At 38.1% G+C, this 17,387-nt stretch overlaps 2 protein-coding genes across 7 annotated transcripts in view; both read right to left on the bottom strand.

Annotated features, from left to right (window-relative positions):
• LOC308638858 (uncharacterized protein) overlaps window positions 1-17,387 on the bottom strand; it is a 547,213-nt gene that overhangs the window by 309,376 nt on the left and 220,450 nt on the right. The window lies entirely within an intron of this gene.
• The window catches only part of MAOA (monoamine oxidase A), a 79,945-nt gene that overhangs the window by 23,661 nt on the left and 38,897 nt on the right, over window positions 1-17,387 (bottom strand). Inside the window, exons 4-5 of the mRNA XM_081276747.1 lie at window positions 5,345-5,449; window positions 4,354-4,445 (exon numbers count right to left, since the gene is read on the bottom strand). Coding sequence (XP_081132873.1) covers window positions 4,354-4,445; window positions 5,345-5,449 — 197 coding nt within the window. The remainder of the gene's footprint in view (window positions 1-4,353; window positions 4,446-5,344; window positions 5,450-17,387) is intronic.

Genomic DNA, 17,387 nt, shown 5'->3' with positions numbered 1-17,387 from the left:
CATTCTGATTATATCTACACTTACCTGATTCCTCAAAGCCCCTGTAAATCATTCCACGAAGATATTACCTACCCATCCCACAAAATTTTCATGTTATATCCCTAGGCACCTTTGAACTATTTTGAGAAGATGCCATCCTTCCATACTGGCAGCTCTTTTGTCCCACTATCCCCTCTCACTTTCTTTTTTTTTTTAAAGTTTTTTAGTTGTAGTTGAATACAATATCCTTATTTTATTTATTTATTTTTATGTGGTGCCAAGGATTGAATCCAAGGCCTTGCATGTGTTAGGCAAGCGCTCTACCTCTGAGCCACAATCCCAGCCCCTATCCCCTCTCTTTCTTACAAGATACCATCTACTCACACCATCTGTACTTCCTATCTCCACCTGTACCTGTGAGTCATTCCTGGAAGATAAATTCCATGCTTCCTTCCTCTACCCAATGGGCCATTTCTGGAAGATATTACAGTTACACCCACTGTTAACCCTCCATCTCCCCCTTACACCTGTGGGTCACCTCTGAAAGATACCACCCTGGCATACCATCCACTGTTCTTGGGTATAGCCCCTTACCCTGGCTCATTTTTGGAAGACCATCTCCCAAACATCATCCACCCTTTTTGTCTTCCTCTGCCTCCGTGGGTAATTCCTAGAACATACCATCCTCTTAAATCATCTGACTTTCCCTGTTTTCCCCAGGTCCTCTTACGTCATTACTGGAATATACATCCCCCCACACCACATTTACCCTTCCCTATCTTCCTCATCCCTGCTGTGGAGTACTCCTGAAAGACACTATCCCCCCAACAACTACCCACCATACTAACCTCCCCCACAACTCCTATCTCCACTCCTATCCCTGCTGCTATGGAATATACCATTCTGCCCCAACACCAAAGTACCATCTTTAGCAATTGTCCTACTTTGCCCATTTCCCTCTAGCCCTTATGGGTCATTCCTGGATGATAACACCCTCCCTAAAACATCTACCTCTCCTGTCTTCCCCTCCACCTATGGGCCATTCCTGGACGATATCATCTACCACACACCACCACATGTACCTTTCTCCATACTCTATGGTGTATTCCTAGAAGACACTACACTTTCCAGGATCCACCCTCTAGTGTCCCTCTGTGGGTCATTCCTTGAATGTACCTTCCTACCCTAACATCCGTTATTTCTTTCTTCTCAATTGATTTTGGCTCATTCATGGGAAATATATACTCTACCATCCAACTTTCCCTGAGTCTTCTAGCTCCTATGGGTCATTTATGAAACATGTATCTGCCATTTTTGTCTCTCTCTTACACCCATGGATCAATTCTGGAAAATACCACCTCCCCTACATCATCCAACTTTTCTGTGGGTCATTCCTGGAAGACATCATCTTACCAAACTACCTACTCTTTCTGCTTGCTTCCCAGACTCTAACTCTTTCCTTGGAAATTACACTTCCCTATCCACCTTCCCTTCCATCTCTCTCATGACCTGGGCTAATTCTTAGAATATATCATCAACCCCTGCAAAACATCCATGCTTCCTACCTACCACCCTCCACATGCATTGGATCATTTCAGGAAAATAGCATTCTACAAACAACATCCACCCTTTTTGTTCTCCCTACCCCTATGGACCATCTCTGGGAGACACCATCCTACCCACATCTGTTCTTCTTTTTTTTTTTTTCCTATACTGTCCAGTGCCTCATTCTTAAAAGATACCAGCCCTTCCACCCCCATCACCATCTACACATCTTGTTTTACTAAGCCCCTTGAGTCACTACTGGAAAATACTATTCACACACTCCACCAGTCTCCCCCTAAGCCCTGATGTGCATTCCTGGAATATAATATCCTCACCATCTAATCTCTCATTTTCCCCTGCCCTCTGGGTTGTTCCTGGGAAGATATCATCCCACTCCTAAAACTTAGACTCTTCCCATTTCCTCCAAGCCTCTTTGTGCATTACTGGAAGATATCGGCCTGCCACAACATCCATCTTTCCTGTCGCATTGAGCCATTCCTGGAAGACAGCATCCCCCTACACCAGCCAACTTTCCCTGTCTCTCCGTCACCATAGGTTCTTCCTGGAAGATAGCATTCCCACCATATCTACCCTTCCCAGCCTCTCCCAAGCCCCTAGAACTAATTCCTGGAAGATACTTCCCCTCAACCTTCCCCTACCCCTACAGGATCCATAGTCTCTTCTTCCCCCATCTCCTTTGGGTCATTCATGAAAAATGTACCTTCAACATCATATATCCATTCTGTCTCCTCCTGCTCCTGTTGATCATTCCTGGAAGATATCATCCTTACCTGAGGTCCCCAAAGTCCCCATTAATCAGTCCTTAATGATCCTATCCCCTTCTCCTCACTATCCATTCCCTGTTTCTCTCCTCCCCCAGCCACAATGGCTCATTCCTGGAAAATCCATCACAAATTCTCTGTGTCCTGTCTCCCCACCCTATTCCTCCACCCAGTAAATCATTCTTGGAAAACAATATTGTCCCAATACCATCCACCCTTCCTGCCTCCCCCTGTCCCTGGAAGATACTATCACCTACCCTCAACACCCAAGCTTCTTTGTCTTCCCCCCAATCCCCAGGCACATGCCCAGAGGAAATTATCATTAATGTCACAATCCACTCTCCATCTATCTCCTCTCTGCATCTGTGGGTTGTTCTTGGAAGATACCATCTTGCCACACTATCCATTCTTCCTGAATAGAATCTCTGACCCTGGGTCATTCTTGTAAAATACGAGTGCCCAAACAACACCCATCCTTCCTGTCTCCCAGATGGCACTCAGTGGATAATTCCTGAAAGGTACCCTCCCCCAACATTATCCTCTATCCTGTCTCTTTCTGCCGCTGGAGGTCATTCCTGGAAGACAGCATCCCCCTACACCATCTAACTTTCTCTGCTCCTCCCTAGAAGCTTTGATCCATTCCTACAATATATATCCCTACCTCATCTACCCTTCTCTCTCTCCCCCAAGCCCCTAGGAGTCATTCCTGGGAGATATCTTCCTGTCACACCATCCACCATTCCTGTGTTCCCTGTCCTTGTGGGTTATTTCTGGAAAATATCATCCAACCCATACCATTTACCTTTTCTGCTTCCCACTCTGGCCCTGTGGGTCATTCCTAAAAGATACTAACTAACACATACATATCATCCACCCTTCTCAGAATCTGTAACTCATTATTGTGTGATATTTTTCCCCCACATCATACACCATATCATACACTGCTCTCTTCTCCCAAGCCTTATGACTCAATTAATTCACATGACAAAAGATACCATTCTCTTACAACATCCGCAATTTCCTGCCTTCTTCCAGCCTCTTTGGGCCATTCTTAGAAGATACTGTACCCCAATATCACCTACCTCTTCTGTCCTGTGGGCTGCTCCTAGAAGAAACCATCCTCCAAACCATGTATCCTTCCTGTCTCTCCCATTTTCCTGCAATTCATTCTTAATTGATGCACTAATTCCTAAGTTTTAGTTTTAAGAATGCTGCACCAAGAAATGCTTTATTTTATCCTCAGACCAGATGAGTTTCTATCTGCTGTAGGCACTCTCTTAGAGTATATGTTCAGTGTCAGTCTTGCTTGCTAGAATGTAAGCTTCATGACAAGTTCAACACCATTCCTTAGTCAGTGCCTGATACAGTACCCTCATATAGTAGACCCCAAATAACTACATGTTAATAAGTACATAAATATATATATTTTAAAATAAATGTAAAACTAATAGAGTCATGCTCCACATGATGACATTTTGGTCCATAGTGGATCACATATATGATGGTGGTCATGTGAGATTATATGCCTATTGATGTAGTAGCCATCTTAGTTAAAGTACACTCTAGGATGTTCATACAACCATGAAATTGCCTAAGAACACATTTCTCAGAAGGTATCCCTGACATTGAGTCATAAATGTACTAGTGAACTATAAGAAATGATTAAAGTTTATATTTTATTAGCTTCCCTCTAGTTTCTATTTATTCTATATCTATAGAATTACTTTTCAAATATCACCACAAATGCTCTTGTAGGCAAACTGTATATAATAGAAAAGCATAATTAACTGGTTTTATTGAAGACCATAAGACTCTTTTATTAAAAGATGTCCTACTCTAGGTACCTAATTAAGTTTTTTATTCATTCTTTGTTCAAACCTACTCTGAAGTACCTAAAGTGCCCTCAAAGTTAATACCAACTGTTAGATTACTAGATTTCTTCTAAACTTTTTTCCTGCAAGTTACTAAGAAAAGTACTGAAATTTAAGACAGGATACAAAAGATCAGAAGGGAAGATAAAAAGGAAATTTTGAATAATCAAGTATACTTTGTCCAGCAGATTTTATCGATAAGATCTTTCATGGTCATCTTGTCCCATTCCTCAGCATGAGGGGCCTGCCAGGGAGCATCAGCTGGAATCTGCAAGGAAAGAAGGTCCCACACTCAGGTTTGCCGCCACAAACCCTCAAAGAGGCCTTTATGAGAACCTCTAAAAATTGATTTATTGGTCTCTGTTGGAATGTGTGATTGGCTTAGAATTCTATGTAGAGGTGGGAAGGCTCTTTACCTTAATGTTGTTGCCAAAATAATAATGATGATGATCATAATTACATATAAGAATATGTACAGGGCTGGGGATGTGGCTCAAGTGGTAATGCGCTCACCTGGCATGCCGGGGGGCACTGGGTTCGATCCTCAGCACCACATAAATATAAAATAAAGATGTTGTGTCCACCAAAAACTGAAAAATATATATTAAAAAAAATCTCTCTCTCTTCTCTCTCTCTCTCTTTAAAAAAGAATATGTATAAACTTATGTATAATTATGATTAGGATGATCATTAAAAAAATAATAACATTATTATTGAAAGCTAATACCCATTTTAGGTCACCAATTCAAATTTATAGAACTTGAAACTAAGTGAAAAAATCTTGGGGCAGCAAGTTCTTCCTTCCTTTACTATTTAAAGTGGTATTATAGATGGACAAGATCACTTTAAGTAGAGATATTTGGCAAAAATATCATATAAAAGTTCAATGGCATAAGATCGAAGGTATACTGGCATTAGTATAAGTAGGAATAAGTCTGAATACTGGTTCCCTTGCTGTGTGGTCTTTAGTCAATTACATAACCTCTTGGTGCTCATTTTATCCAATTGTTGAGTAGAAAACCTACCACCTTTGGTGAGTTGTTGGGTGCACTGGAAATCATATGCATTAATGTCCAGAGCAATATTCCCTGCCCTATGGAAGGATATTAAACAGGTAACACTACTATTTCACGAATAGCTCATGTGCAAACTGAACACACACTTTACCTCCTTTCCCATATTATCCATTGTCCGCCACAGATTGTTGTAGTCCAGATATGCAAGAGGATTCCACACAGGAGGAAATGCTCCCCGAAATGGGTAAGTTTTCCCCTGGAACATAAAAGCAAAAAGTATTAATTGAAAAAAAAATGATATCTTAAGTTAGAATGGCATTCAAAAAATATAAGAACCAACCAATTTAAGTTAGTTGTGTTCAAAGTAATAGGATTCTTTACTGTGTTAGAAGCATTCCCTTTGGTGAAAAATAAATATATTTTACCTATACCAGCCCAATTTTAAAAAACTTAGCAAAATTTTCCCAGTGCTGTATAAGCTGTTTTTAACTTACAGGAAAACATAGCTTTTGATTTATTTCCACTTATTTGAGTAAATAAATAAATAAATTCATCCTAACCTGAGGAGAGCAAGATAAGGACATATAGGACTATCTTTAGACCACATAAATGACAGTAATAGCAAAGTGGGATATCTCAAACCATGTTTTAAGTTTTACACAGGCTAAATAAAGACTGGCTAGATGATAGACTATGTCTGATGTCAAGAATCAGAATGTTAGCAATGTAGAATAATGAACATTTTCCATTTGGAGCTGCCCAGCATCCATTCTACTTTCATACTAGTACCATGGTTTCTTTTTGGGAAATTGCCCCTCCTCCATCCTAGGAAGGATGATTCTCAGTACTAACTATCATTACAGAAGAGGATGAATTAGATTCCTTTTCCTCCTCCCCCACACCTCTTGAACCAGCCCACTTGTGAGTCTGTGATATGACCTTGGCCAATCACACACCCTCAGAATACTCTGATTCTGGAGATCATCATCCATGGATAGAAGAAATAGAGATGTAGGCTCTCTTTCTCTGGGCAGCATGCTGTGCAGATGCTTCCTACTACAAAGGTCATAGCTAGGGTTACTGCCCCTAACTTGCCAGAGCTTTCCTGCTCTCTGGCTCATTCTCAAGTGCAGTTCTTCATCTTCATGTTGATTCTGTGTTCCCTCTCATTTCCACTTAGTAAATTTCCTTTGTTACTCCAAGTAGGTTTATATGGTTTGATATCAATATCTCTAACATGAAGACTGCTCATTATTAGCAACAATTTACTTTATTTCATTGTGTGACACACACTGAGCTATGTAAAAGCAAGGGCGAGTGAGGCTGAATCCTTAGGAAAAGAGATCAAGACTAGATAGTTTCTAAGATCTTATTTACAAATTTAATTCCATTTGTAGTCAGCCCTCTGTATTCTTGTATTCTGCAACTGCAGATCCAAACAAACACAGATCAAAAAATTTTAAAAAATTGCATCTGTAACTAAACATGTGCAGACTTTTTTCATTTTATTTAATATTTTCATTAAATTATTTTTTAAATAATTAAATGATACATTGTAATTATTTATGTAGCATTTACATTGCAATAGGCATTATACACAATCCAGAGATGCTTTAAAGTATATGAGAGGAAGTATGTAAGTTGTTTGCAAATGCTATGCCTTTTATTATTATGTCATTTAATATAAGGGACTTGACTATCCTTAGATCTTGGTTTACACAGTAGGTCCTGGAATGGATCTCCTGAAAACACTGAGAGACACTTGTACTTTCAAAATAAATGTCTTCTCACTATTCATAAGATAAAAATCTTTTTTTTACTAGTAAAATTGTGCATAAGAATTTGGTTTTAAATATTTGCAGAATGCTTACTGCATTCACTGCACAATATCAAAAGTTGTATTAGATTTTTCACAAAAATTGTGTTATATTTTTCAAGCAAAACTGACTATTAAGGCAGGGACACAAAATATAACACTGTGCATGCATACATGACATACCCCAGGTGAATAAGAAGATATGGCATCCAAAGAAGTAAATTTCCCTTCCACATAGCAAATTCAAATAACCTTGCTAGATTATGCAATCTGATTTCTTATCTGAAAATGCTATGTTGAAATGGAGCAATACAACTTTTCAAGACTGAATCCTTTATCACCATCACCACCATCATCACTAACATTTATTGAGATCTTTCTCCATGCCCAGCACTGGCCGGAGCTCTTCATATGCGTTATCTCATGTTATGTTCCCCACAGCCCTGTGAAGGCAAACACTATTAATATTGCCATTTTATAAATGAGGGAACTAAAGCCCAGTGACAGTAGCTAGTAAATAGTAGAACGGAAATTTCCTGCTCCCAAAGCCTTTGCTCATAAAATGTGCTTTCCTGCCTCCTACATGGTTGATGAAATGTAGAGATAGGTTTGTTCTAGAGACATTTTAAACTTCCCCACTAAAAGAAAAAGAACTCTGAAATGTGAAACTTATAAATCTTCCACATGCATCTTTTCTGTTTCAAAGTAGTAAAAATAGAGACTAAGAAACCCCAAGGGAATAAGAAGACTGCCAAGAAAACATGGCCAACTTTGGAAAACGCTACCGCATGTTCTGAGAAAAACGGTCAGAGACATTTTACATAGAACACAAAAACAGCTATGGAAAAGAGAGTCTGGGGTTAGATTAATATTTTGGGCAGCCTTTAGAACAGCTGGTTCTTTTTATAATTCTCTCCTAAATTGAAATCAGGAAAAAAATCTCCATTTTCCTCTGTAAAATGCACTTATACTCAAGGAATAGTCTCATAAAAATCTTATCTGTACTTTGAAAAAGAATATTTTATTTAGAAAATTTAAGTATTCTCAATCATCTGGAGATATTAAGCAAAGAATTACAAATATAATTCAACAAAATGTGTTTCTTATTCCCATTAAAGTTCTTCACGGGGTGATACCTAAGCATCCCTTAATCTGAGCCTTAATAAACACACAAACATCGCAGGAGAAGTATTTGAGTGTTCAGAGAAAGAGGAGAATCTGGCCTGGCAATGTCCTTAGGAATGGGAGCCATGGAATGTTCTAAAAGAAGACCATGAGGACCCTCATACTATAACAAATTTTCATCCTGTTAACACTGTCATTGGTTTCTGGCTTCTCTGTTCTTAAGGCATAGAAAACTAAATCTGCCACAAAGAAATACACATATGTAGGGAACTGGTAACTACAGGGCACTTCCTCCTTTCTCACCAGTGAATGAAAGGGCTTAGTTCCTCCATGGCCTACTTCTAGACTAGACAACTTGAGACTACTTTCATATGTGTGAATCCATAAAGCAATTCAGTAGGAGCCAGGGATGTCTCTTAGCTGAGTGAGAACTGCCTGAGAATAGGGACCTTCTCTGTCTCCTAAATGTGATCCTATAGTTTCTCACCAAGGTGTCAGCAGCCTCTCAATCCTAAACCACTTCTCAGCAAGAAATGTCTTTGTGACCTAAGACTGTGAGGCAGGAGCTCTAGAAATAGACTTTCAAATGACTACCGCTCTTTAAAAATAAAAGGAATTAAAAAATCTAGAGTAATAGTCAGATTTATTTTGTGGATATGTTCTGAAACTTCACTACTTTTCCAAAATGGCCTTTAATCTCAAAAGGACTGACACAGCAGAAATTATTGCTGTCGAGTGGAACAAAATGTCCCTGGCATTGTGCCTCAATACTTAAGTCCCTTTGAGAAATCACATCTTTAATCTACCAATGTTCCTAACAGGAGGCTATTGACAGGAGATAGTTTATGGCTTCCATATTACTCTTTACTGTTGGTCATATAAGATAAGCCAAGTTTATAGTAAGCAATTAGCATTTACTTATTGGCACATTGAAAAGTTTCATCTCTCTGTACTTTTATAATTTAGTTAAGCAAAAAGGAAGTACGTGCTATTACAGTATCATAGGTCACTCTGGAAGCTGCCAAATATCTTTCTTTAATCATCTAGAAACTAAACAGTTTCTGGATTGGTTTAGGGACATGCCTGTCCAATTCATATGAATTCCTTGGGACCTGTAGTTTTGTTTTGTGACAAAGCCTATAAGAGAAATCTTTTGATAGTTTCTTTTTTGTAGTTCATAAAAATTATTTAAATAAAGAAATCTATAAAGAGACCCACTAAATAGGAGGGAAGGATTGTGCTGTATTAAAGGTTAATAAAAACAATTTTCTTCCCCTTTCCAAATGTAGATAGCTAAGGTAGCCAAGCTTTCTTGAAACATATAATAGCTTCCTTCACTCTACCTAGAAAAAGCCTCTATACTCTACAACTCAATATGTAAACACCGAAAACATCTATCTTTTTCAGTTGCCATTCACTTTTTTTTTTACCTTTTATTTTTTGGTACTGGGGATCAAACCCAGGGCTTCATGCATACTAAGCATGTGCTCTACCACTGAGCTATACCCCTAACTCTGCATTCTTCTTTCAAAAGTCAAATGCAAATGATGCCTCTGTTTCTTTCATATCCTTTTATTTCCTAAAATCTGACTTGTGTCCTCAAAAATCCACAGGGCCCCTTTTCTCTAAGGTTACCAATGAGCTCCTTATAGCCAGATATGAAGGAATATATCTACCGCATTATCACCTGGCTGCATCTGACATTGACCCAAAAGATTGTGCTGTTTCTCCCTGTTCTTCATCTAGTTCCCCAAGACCCTTCATTTTCTGAGCCACTAAATTCCCTGGGTCCCATCTTCAGCCTTTTCCTTTTCCTTTGCCCACCCGTTTCCCATTTCCCCAGGGAACTCATATACCATCTGGTTTTATTATTGTATTTGCACAGTGTTATGGTTTGCATTTTTATGGTTTTATTCCTTCTATGTTTATAAGTACCAAATTGCTATCTACAGTCACTGACACAACTTCAAGGTCTGGCAGCATATTCTTGTGTGTTTGCTCATGATCCTATATTTCATTATATCCTCAGCCTTTTTCTCAAGGCTTGCACAGTGGCCTGCACATCCAGTGGGTCCCTGAGTTTCACAGTCCCATCTCTGGAAAAAGAAAAGCATTACACTCAGGTATAAAAGATGCCCTTGCATCAAGATAGATTTTAAATGAATAATTATGCCATTGTTCTTAAGAAATTCTAGTTATATACAAAAATCTAAAACAAAGCAATTAAGATAGAAGTAACACAATTTCCTCTGGAGGCTCTTGGGAAATTAAAGATTATTAGCAAAGAAGTTTTTACATATATTTCTCTTCTTTCACAAATGACATTAACTCAGGAAAGACAGGCAGTTAGGAAAAGGATGAAAATGTTACACTGTGGGGACAAATGGCTGTTAGTTTTATTAACCTATCATTTACATACCCTATAATTCATCCATTTAAAGTTAAAAATCAATGATCTTTGGTTCATTGAATATTCACAGAGATTGCAACCATCATCACATTTTAGAATATTTTCATCACCCCAAGAAAAAATCTATACTTTTTAGTAGTCACTCACCATTTTTCTCCACTCCATTTTTAAGAATTATTAAATTATTTTCCCAAATGATTGTACTATTTTATATTCCCACCAGCAATGTATGAGAGTTCCAATGTCTCCCTGTCATCTGCAACACTTATTATGGTCTGTATTTTTTATTATAGCCATCTTGGAAAGTGTGAAATGGCATCTCATTGTGATTTTTAATTAAATTTCTTTTTTTATCTGCAGTTCTGGGGATAGAATCCAGGGCTTTGCACAAGGTAGGCAAGTGCTCTACCACTGCACTAAATCCCTGGACTTGATTTTTTTTTTTAATTTTTGAGGAAGAATCTCACTATGTTGCCTAGGCTGGCCTACACCTTTTGGGCTCAAGGAATCCTCCTGCCTTAGCCTCCCAAGTAGCTGGGATTCTAGGATGTGCCACTATGCCTGGCTCTTCATCTGACTCTTCATTCTCCGAGTGATAAACGATGTTAATCATCTGTTCATATGCTTATTGGTCATTTATATATCTTCTTTAGAGAAGTGTCTCTTCAAGTATTTTTCCTGTTTTTTAAAATTGGGTAGTCTACCTTTTTACCATTGTGCTTTAAGAGTTCTTTGCATATTCTGGATATGAGATAATTTGCAAATATTTTCTCTTATTCTATGGATTGTTTTTCAGTTTCTTGAGGATATCCAGATAACGAAACTTTCAAAAAATATTTTTATAAACTCAAATTGATCTATTTTTTGTTGCTTGTGCTTTTGGTATTATCAATCAAGTATTGCTTCACCCAGATTTAAAACATTTACTCATTTTCTTCTAAAGTTTTTTATAGTCTTATCCCTTATATTTAGGCATTAAATCTGTTTTGAGTTAATTTTTGTGTATAGTGTGAGGAAGAAGTCTGACTTCATACTTTTGTATTTGGATATCCAGTTATCCCAACACCATTTGTTGAGTGGATCAAACCCAGGATCTGGTGCATGCTAAGCTACATCCCCAATCCCACTTGTTGAAAAGACTGTTTTGTGTTCTCTGACTTGTCTTGCCATCCTTGGGAAAGATCATTTCCTTAAATTTAAAGGAGTATTTCTGGATCCTCTATTCTATTCCATTGTTTTGCATATATATATATCTTTATGCAAATAGCACATTGTTTTGATTACTGTAGATTTGGAGCAAGTTTTAAAATCAGGAAGTGTGAAGTCATGATCAGCATATTTTCATGATCAGCATAGATCCATCACTCAGGCTGTAGCACATGTTACTGATGCCCCACCTTGCATCCTACGTTTGAGTTTACCATATGCTGTAGTAGAATATTCCTAGACCTCTGCTAGCTCCCTATTTTAACTGAACCAGTCCTTCTACTTCCCTGCCTGAGGGCTTTCTTCTGGGACTTTGTTCAATCTGAGAATAGGACTGCATGAAAATGGTGGGAATTTGATATTCACAAGGGAAACACCAGCCAATGAGGGACATGAATAATATATCTTGGTTTTCTTGTCCTTGGTGGGGCAATTCTCTATCACATTCCACAAAGTATCTCAGGGAGTCTCTAAAGGGATTGAGTTTCAGCTGCCCATAGATAAGATGGATCATTAACATACCTTTGTATTCCCCTTCCTGGAGGTAGTTTATTTAGTTTATTAGTTTATTTAGTTTATTAGTTTATTCCACATCTACTTTAGGGGCATAACCAATGTTTCTCAGGTCTGTTTTTTGCAAAACAAATTAAGACATTAACCCATGTCTCTCTCTCTTGCTCTAGCTGGACAGCAGATGTGCTGCCTGAAGTTCTGCCTTTGGGAGAATATTCCTTCACCATTGACTTAGGGGACTCCCCTAAAAGTGATGAAATGCAGTAACCACTCACTTATAGTTGAGAACTCTGGAAGGTACAAATCTTTCTGCAATCTAGGCCTTTGTTTTCTCTTCTTCCATCCACTATTTTTAGGGCATTCTCTATGAGGTAATATGTATGGGTTAAAGGATAAGAACCAAAGAAAGAAATGGGCACCTTAGGAACCTAAATAACCCCTGCTCAAATAGTTTGCTTGTGCCTCCTGAACCTGCTCAGCCTGGGCTCAGAGGTATCACTTCCATTTTATAATGGAATGTGATACATGACTAACTTTATAATTCAGTAGAGCACAATTTGAATCTATGATCCATACATATGCACATTTTGGACTTATGATCACTTGTTCAGTTATTCGGTCTATACCAGGACCTGACTACAAGCAATGAACTGCTTTTCCAAATGAAGGGTAGTTGTCAGCAAGAAAAAAAAAAGGTCTTACATAGCTTCATTCTAAAATCCTAAGAGGTCTTTGCTCAAATTCTTCTACTAGAGGTTATCAAAACCTGCAGACCATATCTTTGTCTGCCATGACATTTCCATATCACTGCATCTGCTGGGTCAATGAACCAAATGGCAAAAGGAGCTCACACTGGTCCTGCTGCATGGCCCTTTCTTATTTTAAGAACTGGTAGCTTTATGAATTAATGTGAAAATATATTGGAACTGCATGCCCCAGTGTGGTTGTGTTACTTCTAAAACCCAACAAGTGTTTTCCCTATCTCCCCAGGGTATAGAGTAGCTATAGTAGGGTGGAGAAGGGTGGAAAGTGGATATGAAGGAGCAAGTTACAAGATGAAAAAGACACTGTTGCCTTAAGTGACACATGATGAAAATTTACAATTCACTTCATGTTTATTTGTATCTATCATGTTGGCTGTCTAGATTCTATCAAGCTTCATTGATTGGATTATTATTGTTTGAGTCTTAACTTTAAGATTTGTCCCCCAAGTCAATGTGCTCCTGTCATATCATAAAGACTCAAAATGCATTAGGGATTTCTATAACAATGTCTCCAGGTTCCAAATGAAGGGAGGGGGGCAGTAAAGAATTAAACTGTGATCCCTCAGCTATTTTGAGCGATCAAAACTCCTATAAAAGGTTTAAGGTAAAATTTATCTTATACCAAAATCCATATAAATATTGGAGTCTGATGTGTCTAGTACTTGAATGGAACAGCTGAGACATTACAGAATGGATGGATAGGCCATTTCAGGAAGGTTTTCTTTGATCTAGTTTTAGGAAAGATAGCCTTCAGTATTAATAGATTTGATATAGAAAGATCAGTATTCTTGCTAAAAATAAAGTCAGGTTTCAGGGGCTTTGGTTCCTATAGAGTAGTGTTTTCTCAACCAAGGAGGATTTGGCTCCCCAGGGTATATTCACATATGTCTGCAGATATTTTTGGTTGTTACAACTGGGTAGAAGATGCTACCATACGTTGTACAATGCACAGGGAAGGCCCCTACAATGAAGAATTATCTGGTTCCAAATGTTAATAATACTGAGGTTGAGAAATCAGTCTACAGACTGATATATAAATGTGAGTGAATATCATAAACCCTTTCCATTAGCAGTATTGCTAGATTTGCAGAATCACATGCCTCATAATCACTCAGAGTGCTTGTTTAAATGCAAAGTATAGGAATCATGCCATTAGACCTAATAAATCAGTGGTGTAGGACCAAGAAATCTATATATTTAACAAATGACAGGTTATTCTGATGTGCACTAAAGCTTGTTCATTATTATATTATGGTGTTTGTATAAAATCACTCATTCATTTAGCTATGCATATTGTCAAATTGTTTGAATGATAATCAAAAGAACTAAAATACTTAATCTTATAAACCATTTCTTTTTGATCGTTATGTTCATTAAACTTCAAAAACTATAAAGGAAATTATATTTCTTGTTGTAGCTGTTCATTTCCTGCATTAATATATATTTCTCTTAATTTTTTTTCTTTAAGAGTCAGTCAATTTATCCTTCTCCCTTATATCCTTGATTTTACTATACCTGGAATTACACATTTGATTTATCTTGCTTTTTATTGCTCTCAAGTAACAAGGTATGATCATAAATGAGATGCATTGTAAGGTAATAAATTTGGACAGCTGTGGATGAATTTAGTAAGTCTTTGAAGATATCCAGAGATCCACATTATATATGTATATTATATTTTTAAAATACATGTAGAAGCATGTGCATTTGGATGCATGCATGTGTGTATATGTAATTTGCTTAAACCCAGCTGGTGCATGGCAAAGGCATGTAGTTCATGTCTCCATGCTCTTGGTTCAAACTCCCCCTTTGTCACTCATAACCCCATGTCTTAGATTCCCAGAAATATCAGTTCTGCAATGTCACTGAGCTGATCCTCCTAGAAGTATATCAAGATATACTTCTAGGCCCGGAGGTTGTATGTCTGAATGGGATACTGACTGAAGATAGACATAGCTCCAAACATCCTACCTATTTTCCTAAGTCAGAAACCACTTCTATTTCCTCTGTTGGACTACAGCACCTTGTTCATTGCCCCTGGCCCTCACTAGTCATGACACTGCATTAAAATGATTTATGTACATGTCTCACTTTCCTGACTAATCTCAATGCACCTGTGAAGAAGGACTATGTCTCACATGAATTCATATCTCCCATACTGCTCTATGCATAGGAGGGTTCCAAAAAATTGACAAATGAAGGAATAACCTGCAACATGCGAGGCTGAAACATGAGGATCACAAGTTCAAGACAGCTTCAGCAACCTAGCGAGACCCTCAAGAACTTAGCAAGACCCAAAAATACGAAAAGAGCTAGAGATTTACTTGGTGCTGCAATAGTTAAACTGTGGAGACAACCTAGATGCCCTTCAGTGGATGAATGGATAAAAAAATGTGGCATACATACACAATGGAATTTTACTCAGCAATAAAAGAGAACAAAATCACGGCATTTGTAGGTAAATGGATGGCATTGGAGAAGATAATGCTAAGCGAAGTTAGCCAATCCCCCCCCCAAAAAAAACAAATGCTGTATGTTTTGTCTGATATAAGGAGGCTGACTCATAGGGGGGTAGGGAGGGGGAGTATGGGAGGAATAGAGGAACTCTAGATAGGGAAGAGGGGTGAGAGGGAAAGGCAGGAGGTACGGGATTAGCAAGGATGGTGGAATGTATTAGACATCATTATCTAAAGTACATGTATGAAGACATGAATTGGTGTCAACATACTTTATATACAAACAGAGATATAAAAAATTGTGCTGTATACGTGTAATAAGAATTGTAATGCAAAAAAAAAAAGAGATTTACTTGGTGCTGGAGTTCAATCTATAGTATTGCAAGAAAAAAAGGGAATAACAAGAGGAATGTAATCATTGCTTTTATAGCCCAAATCATATAACATCTAGCTTCTCCAGGCTCCAGAAAGGACCCCATAAATTTCTACAAAAAAAACTTCTCCTTTTCCTCTCCTCAAATTAAACCTTCTAGTGAATGTCAACTTAGCACTCATTTTAAAATATCAGTTCCACATATAAACCTTTGCCAAAATGACCAGGATTGACATTACTATCAAATTGACCAGAATTCACTATGTGTAAAATGCTGAAGGGAACAGAAAAAGATGGAAGAGTCAATCCCCTAGAGGACCTAATAAGATCATTTACTTTGTTAGTATTTCTCACTGTGATCTTTACAGATGCTATATGAAAACAGGTTCCATGGTCATAAATCTTGGGAATCTTGGTTTATAAACAGGCTTTTTTACTTCCAGACCTCAAAGGATTTCTAATTTGCTAATGGGCATCTGGAATACTTCCAAAATTTATCTGACCACCAGACCCTCTCTACTTCAAAACATTTTTGAGATTGATGTTGTTTAGAGAACACTCAGGAAATATTTCCCCAGGCATTTTTTTTCACATTCTGACAGGCCCTGCCAGGAGCCCAAGATATAACACAGAGAAACATGGAATGAAAGAGGAGCTTTGATAACCAGAATACTTATTTTCCATGTGCTACCCATGGGAGGACATTCTCATTTGTATCCATTCTGACCAAAAGACTATATCATCCCATAACACTGAGTCAAATAGGAAAGATGAAATTCCTTGCACATCTAGCTAAAACTGCAAATGCACCACAGGCTCTGTGTTAAGTCTGTGTGCTGAGCCCTTCCCTCTTTGTTACCAGAGAGTGCAGTGAGAAATTATGTCACAGAAAGTGAAAAGGACACAAAGCAAAGCAGAGCTTCTAGCTAGGATGTTAACTGAGGGTGTCCATGTTATGTATCATACAGATGGGGCGGATATTGTAGCCTTGTCCTTCTCCTGGATGAAGTCACTTCAATGATGGCTCCAGGATCATGAGAGCAGAGACAAGATGATAGCATGGAGTAGGGCTAGGAGCCACTAGACTCTCAATACAGTCTTCCTGACATCTGACTTTCAGAGAAGTATTTTTTAAAATCTAAATATTGGGTGAATTTGTTGACATTCAAGACTATTCCAGTGGTGGGTGTTAAAATAATCATGTGGATTAACAACTGTATCCATGCTCTACTTTTACCACCTGTGGCAGGTCAGCAAATGTGAGCCAGAGAGATTTCCTCCCATTGTCTCTGAAGCTGATGTTTTTCAGAAACATTTATCTCTTGGATATGGCTGTAGAAATGAGGCCACTAGGTACCTTGGCAAACACACAACATTAAATATCAGCTAGCAGTTCACCGGGTATCATTTCAGTCTGAAAAATTACAGGAGTGCAATGGGAATGAAAGGAAATGGATGAGTTCAGTAGTCATTCCCTTTGTTTGAAAAACTTGACATGACATTTTAGTCTTCTATGAAATGAAAAAACTCA

Source organism: Spermophilus citellus, assembly GCF_964194105.1.
Source record: "Spermophilus citellus genome assembly, chromosome: X".
NCBI lineage: Eukaryota > Metazoa > Chordata > Mammalia > Rodentia > Sciuridae > Spermophilus > Spermophilus citellus.
The sequence above is the reverse complement of the archived record's forward strand: the minus strand, read 5'-3'. Positions and strand labels throughout refer to the sequence as shown.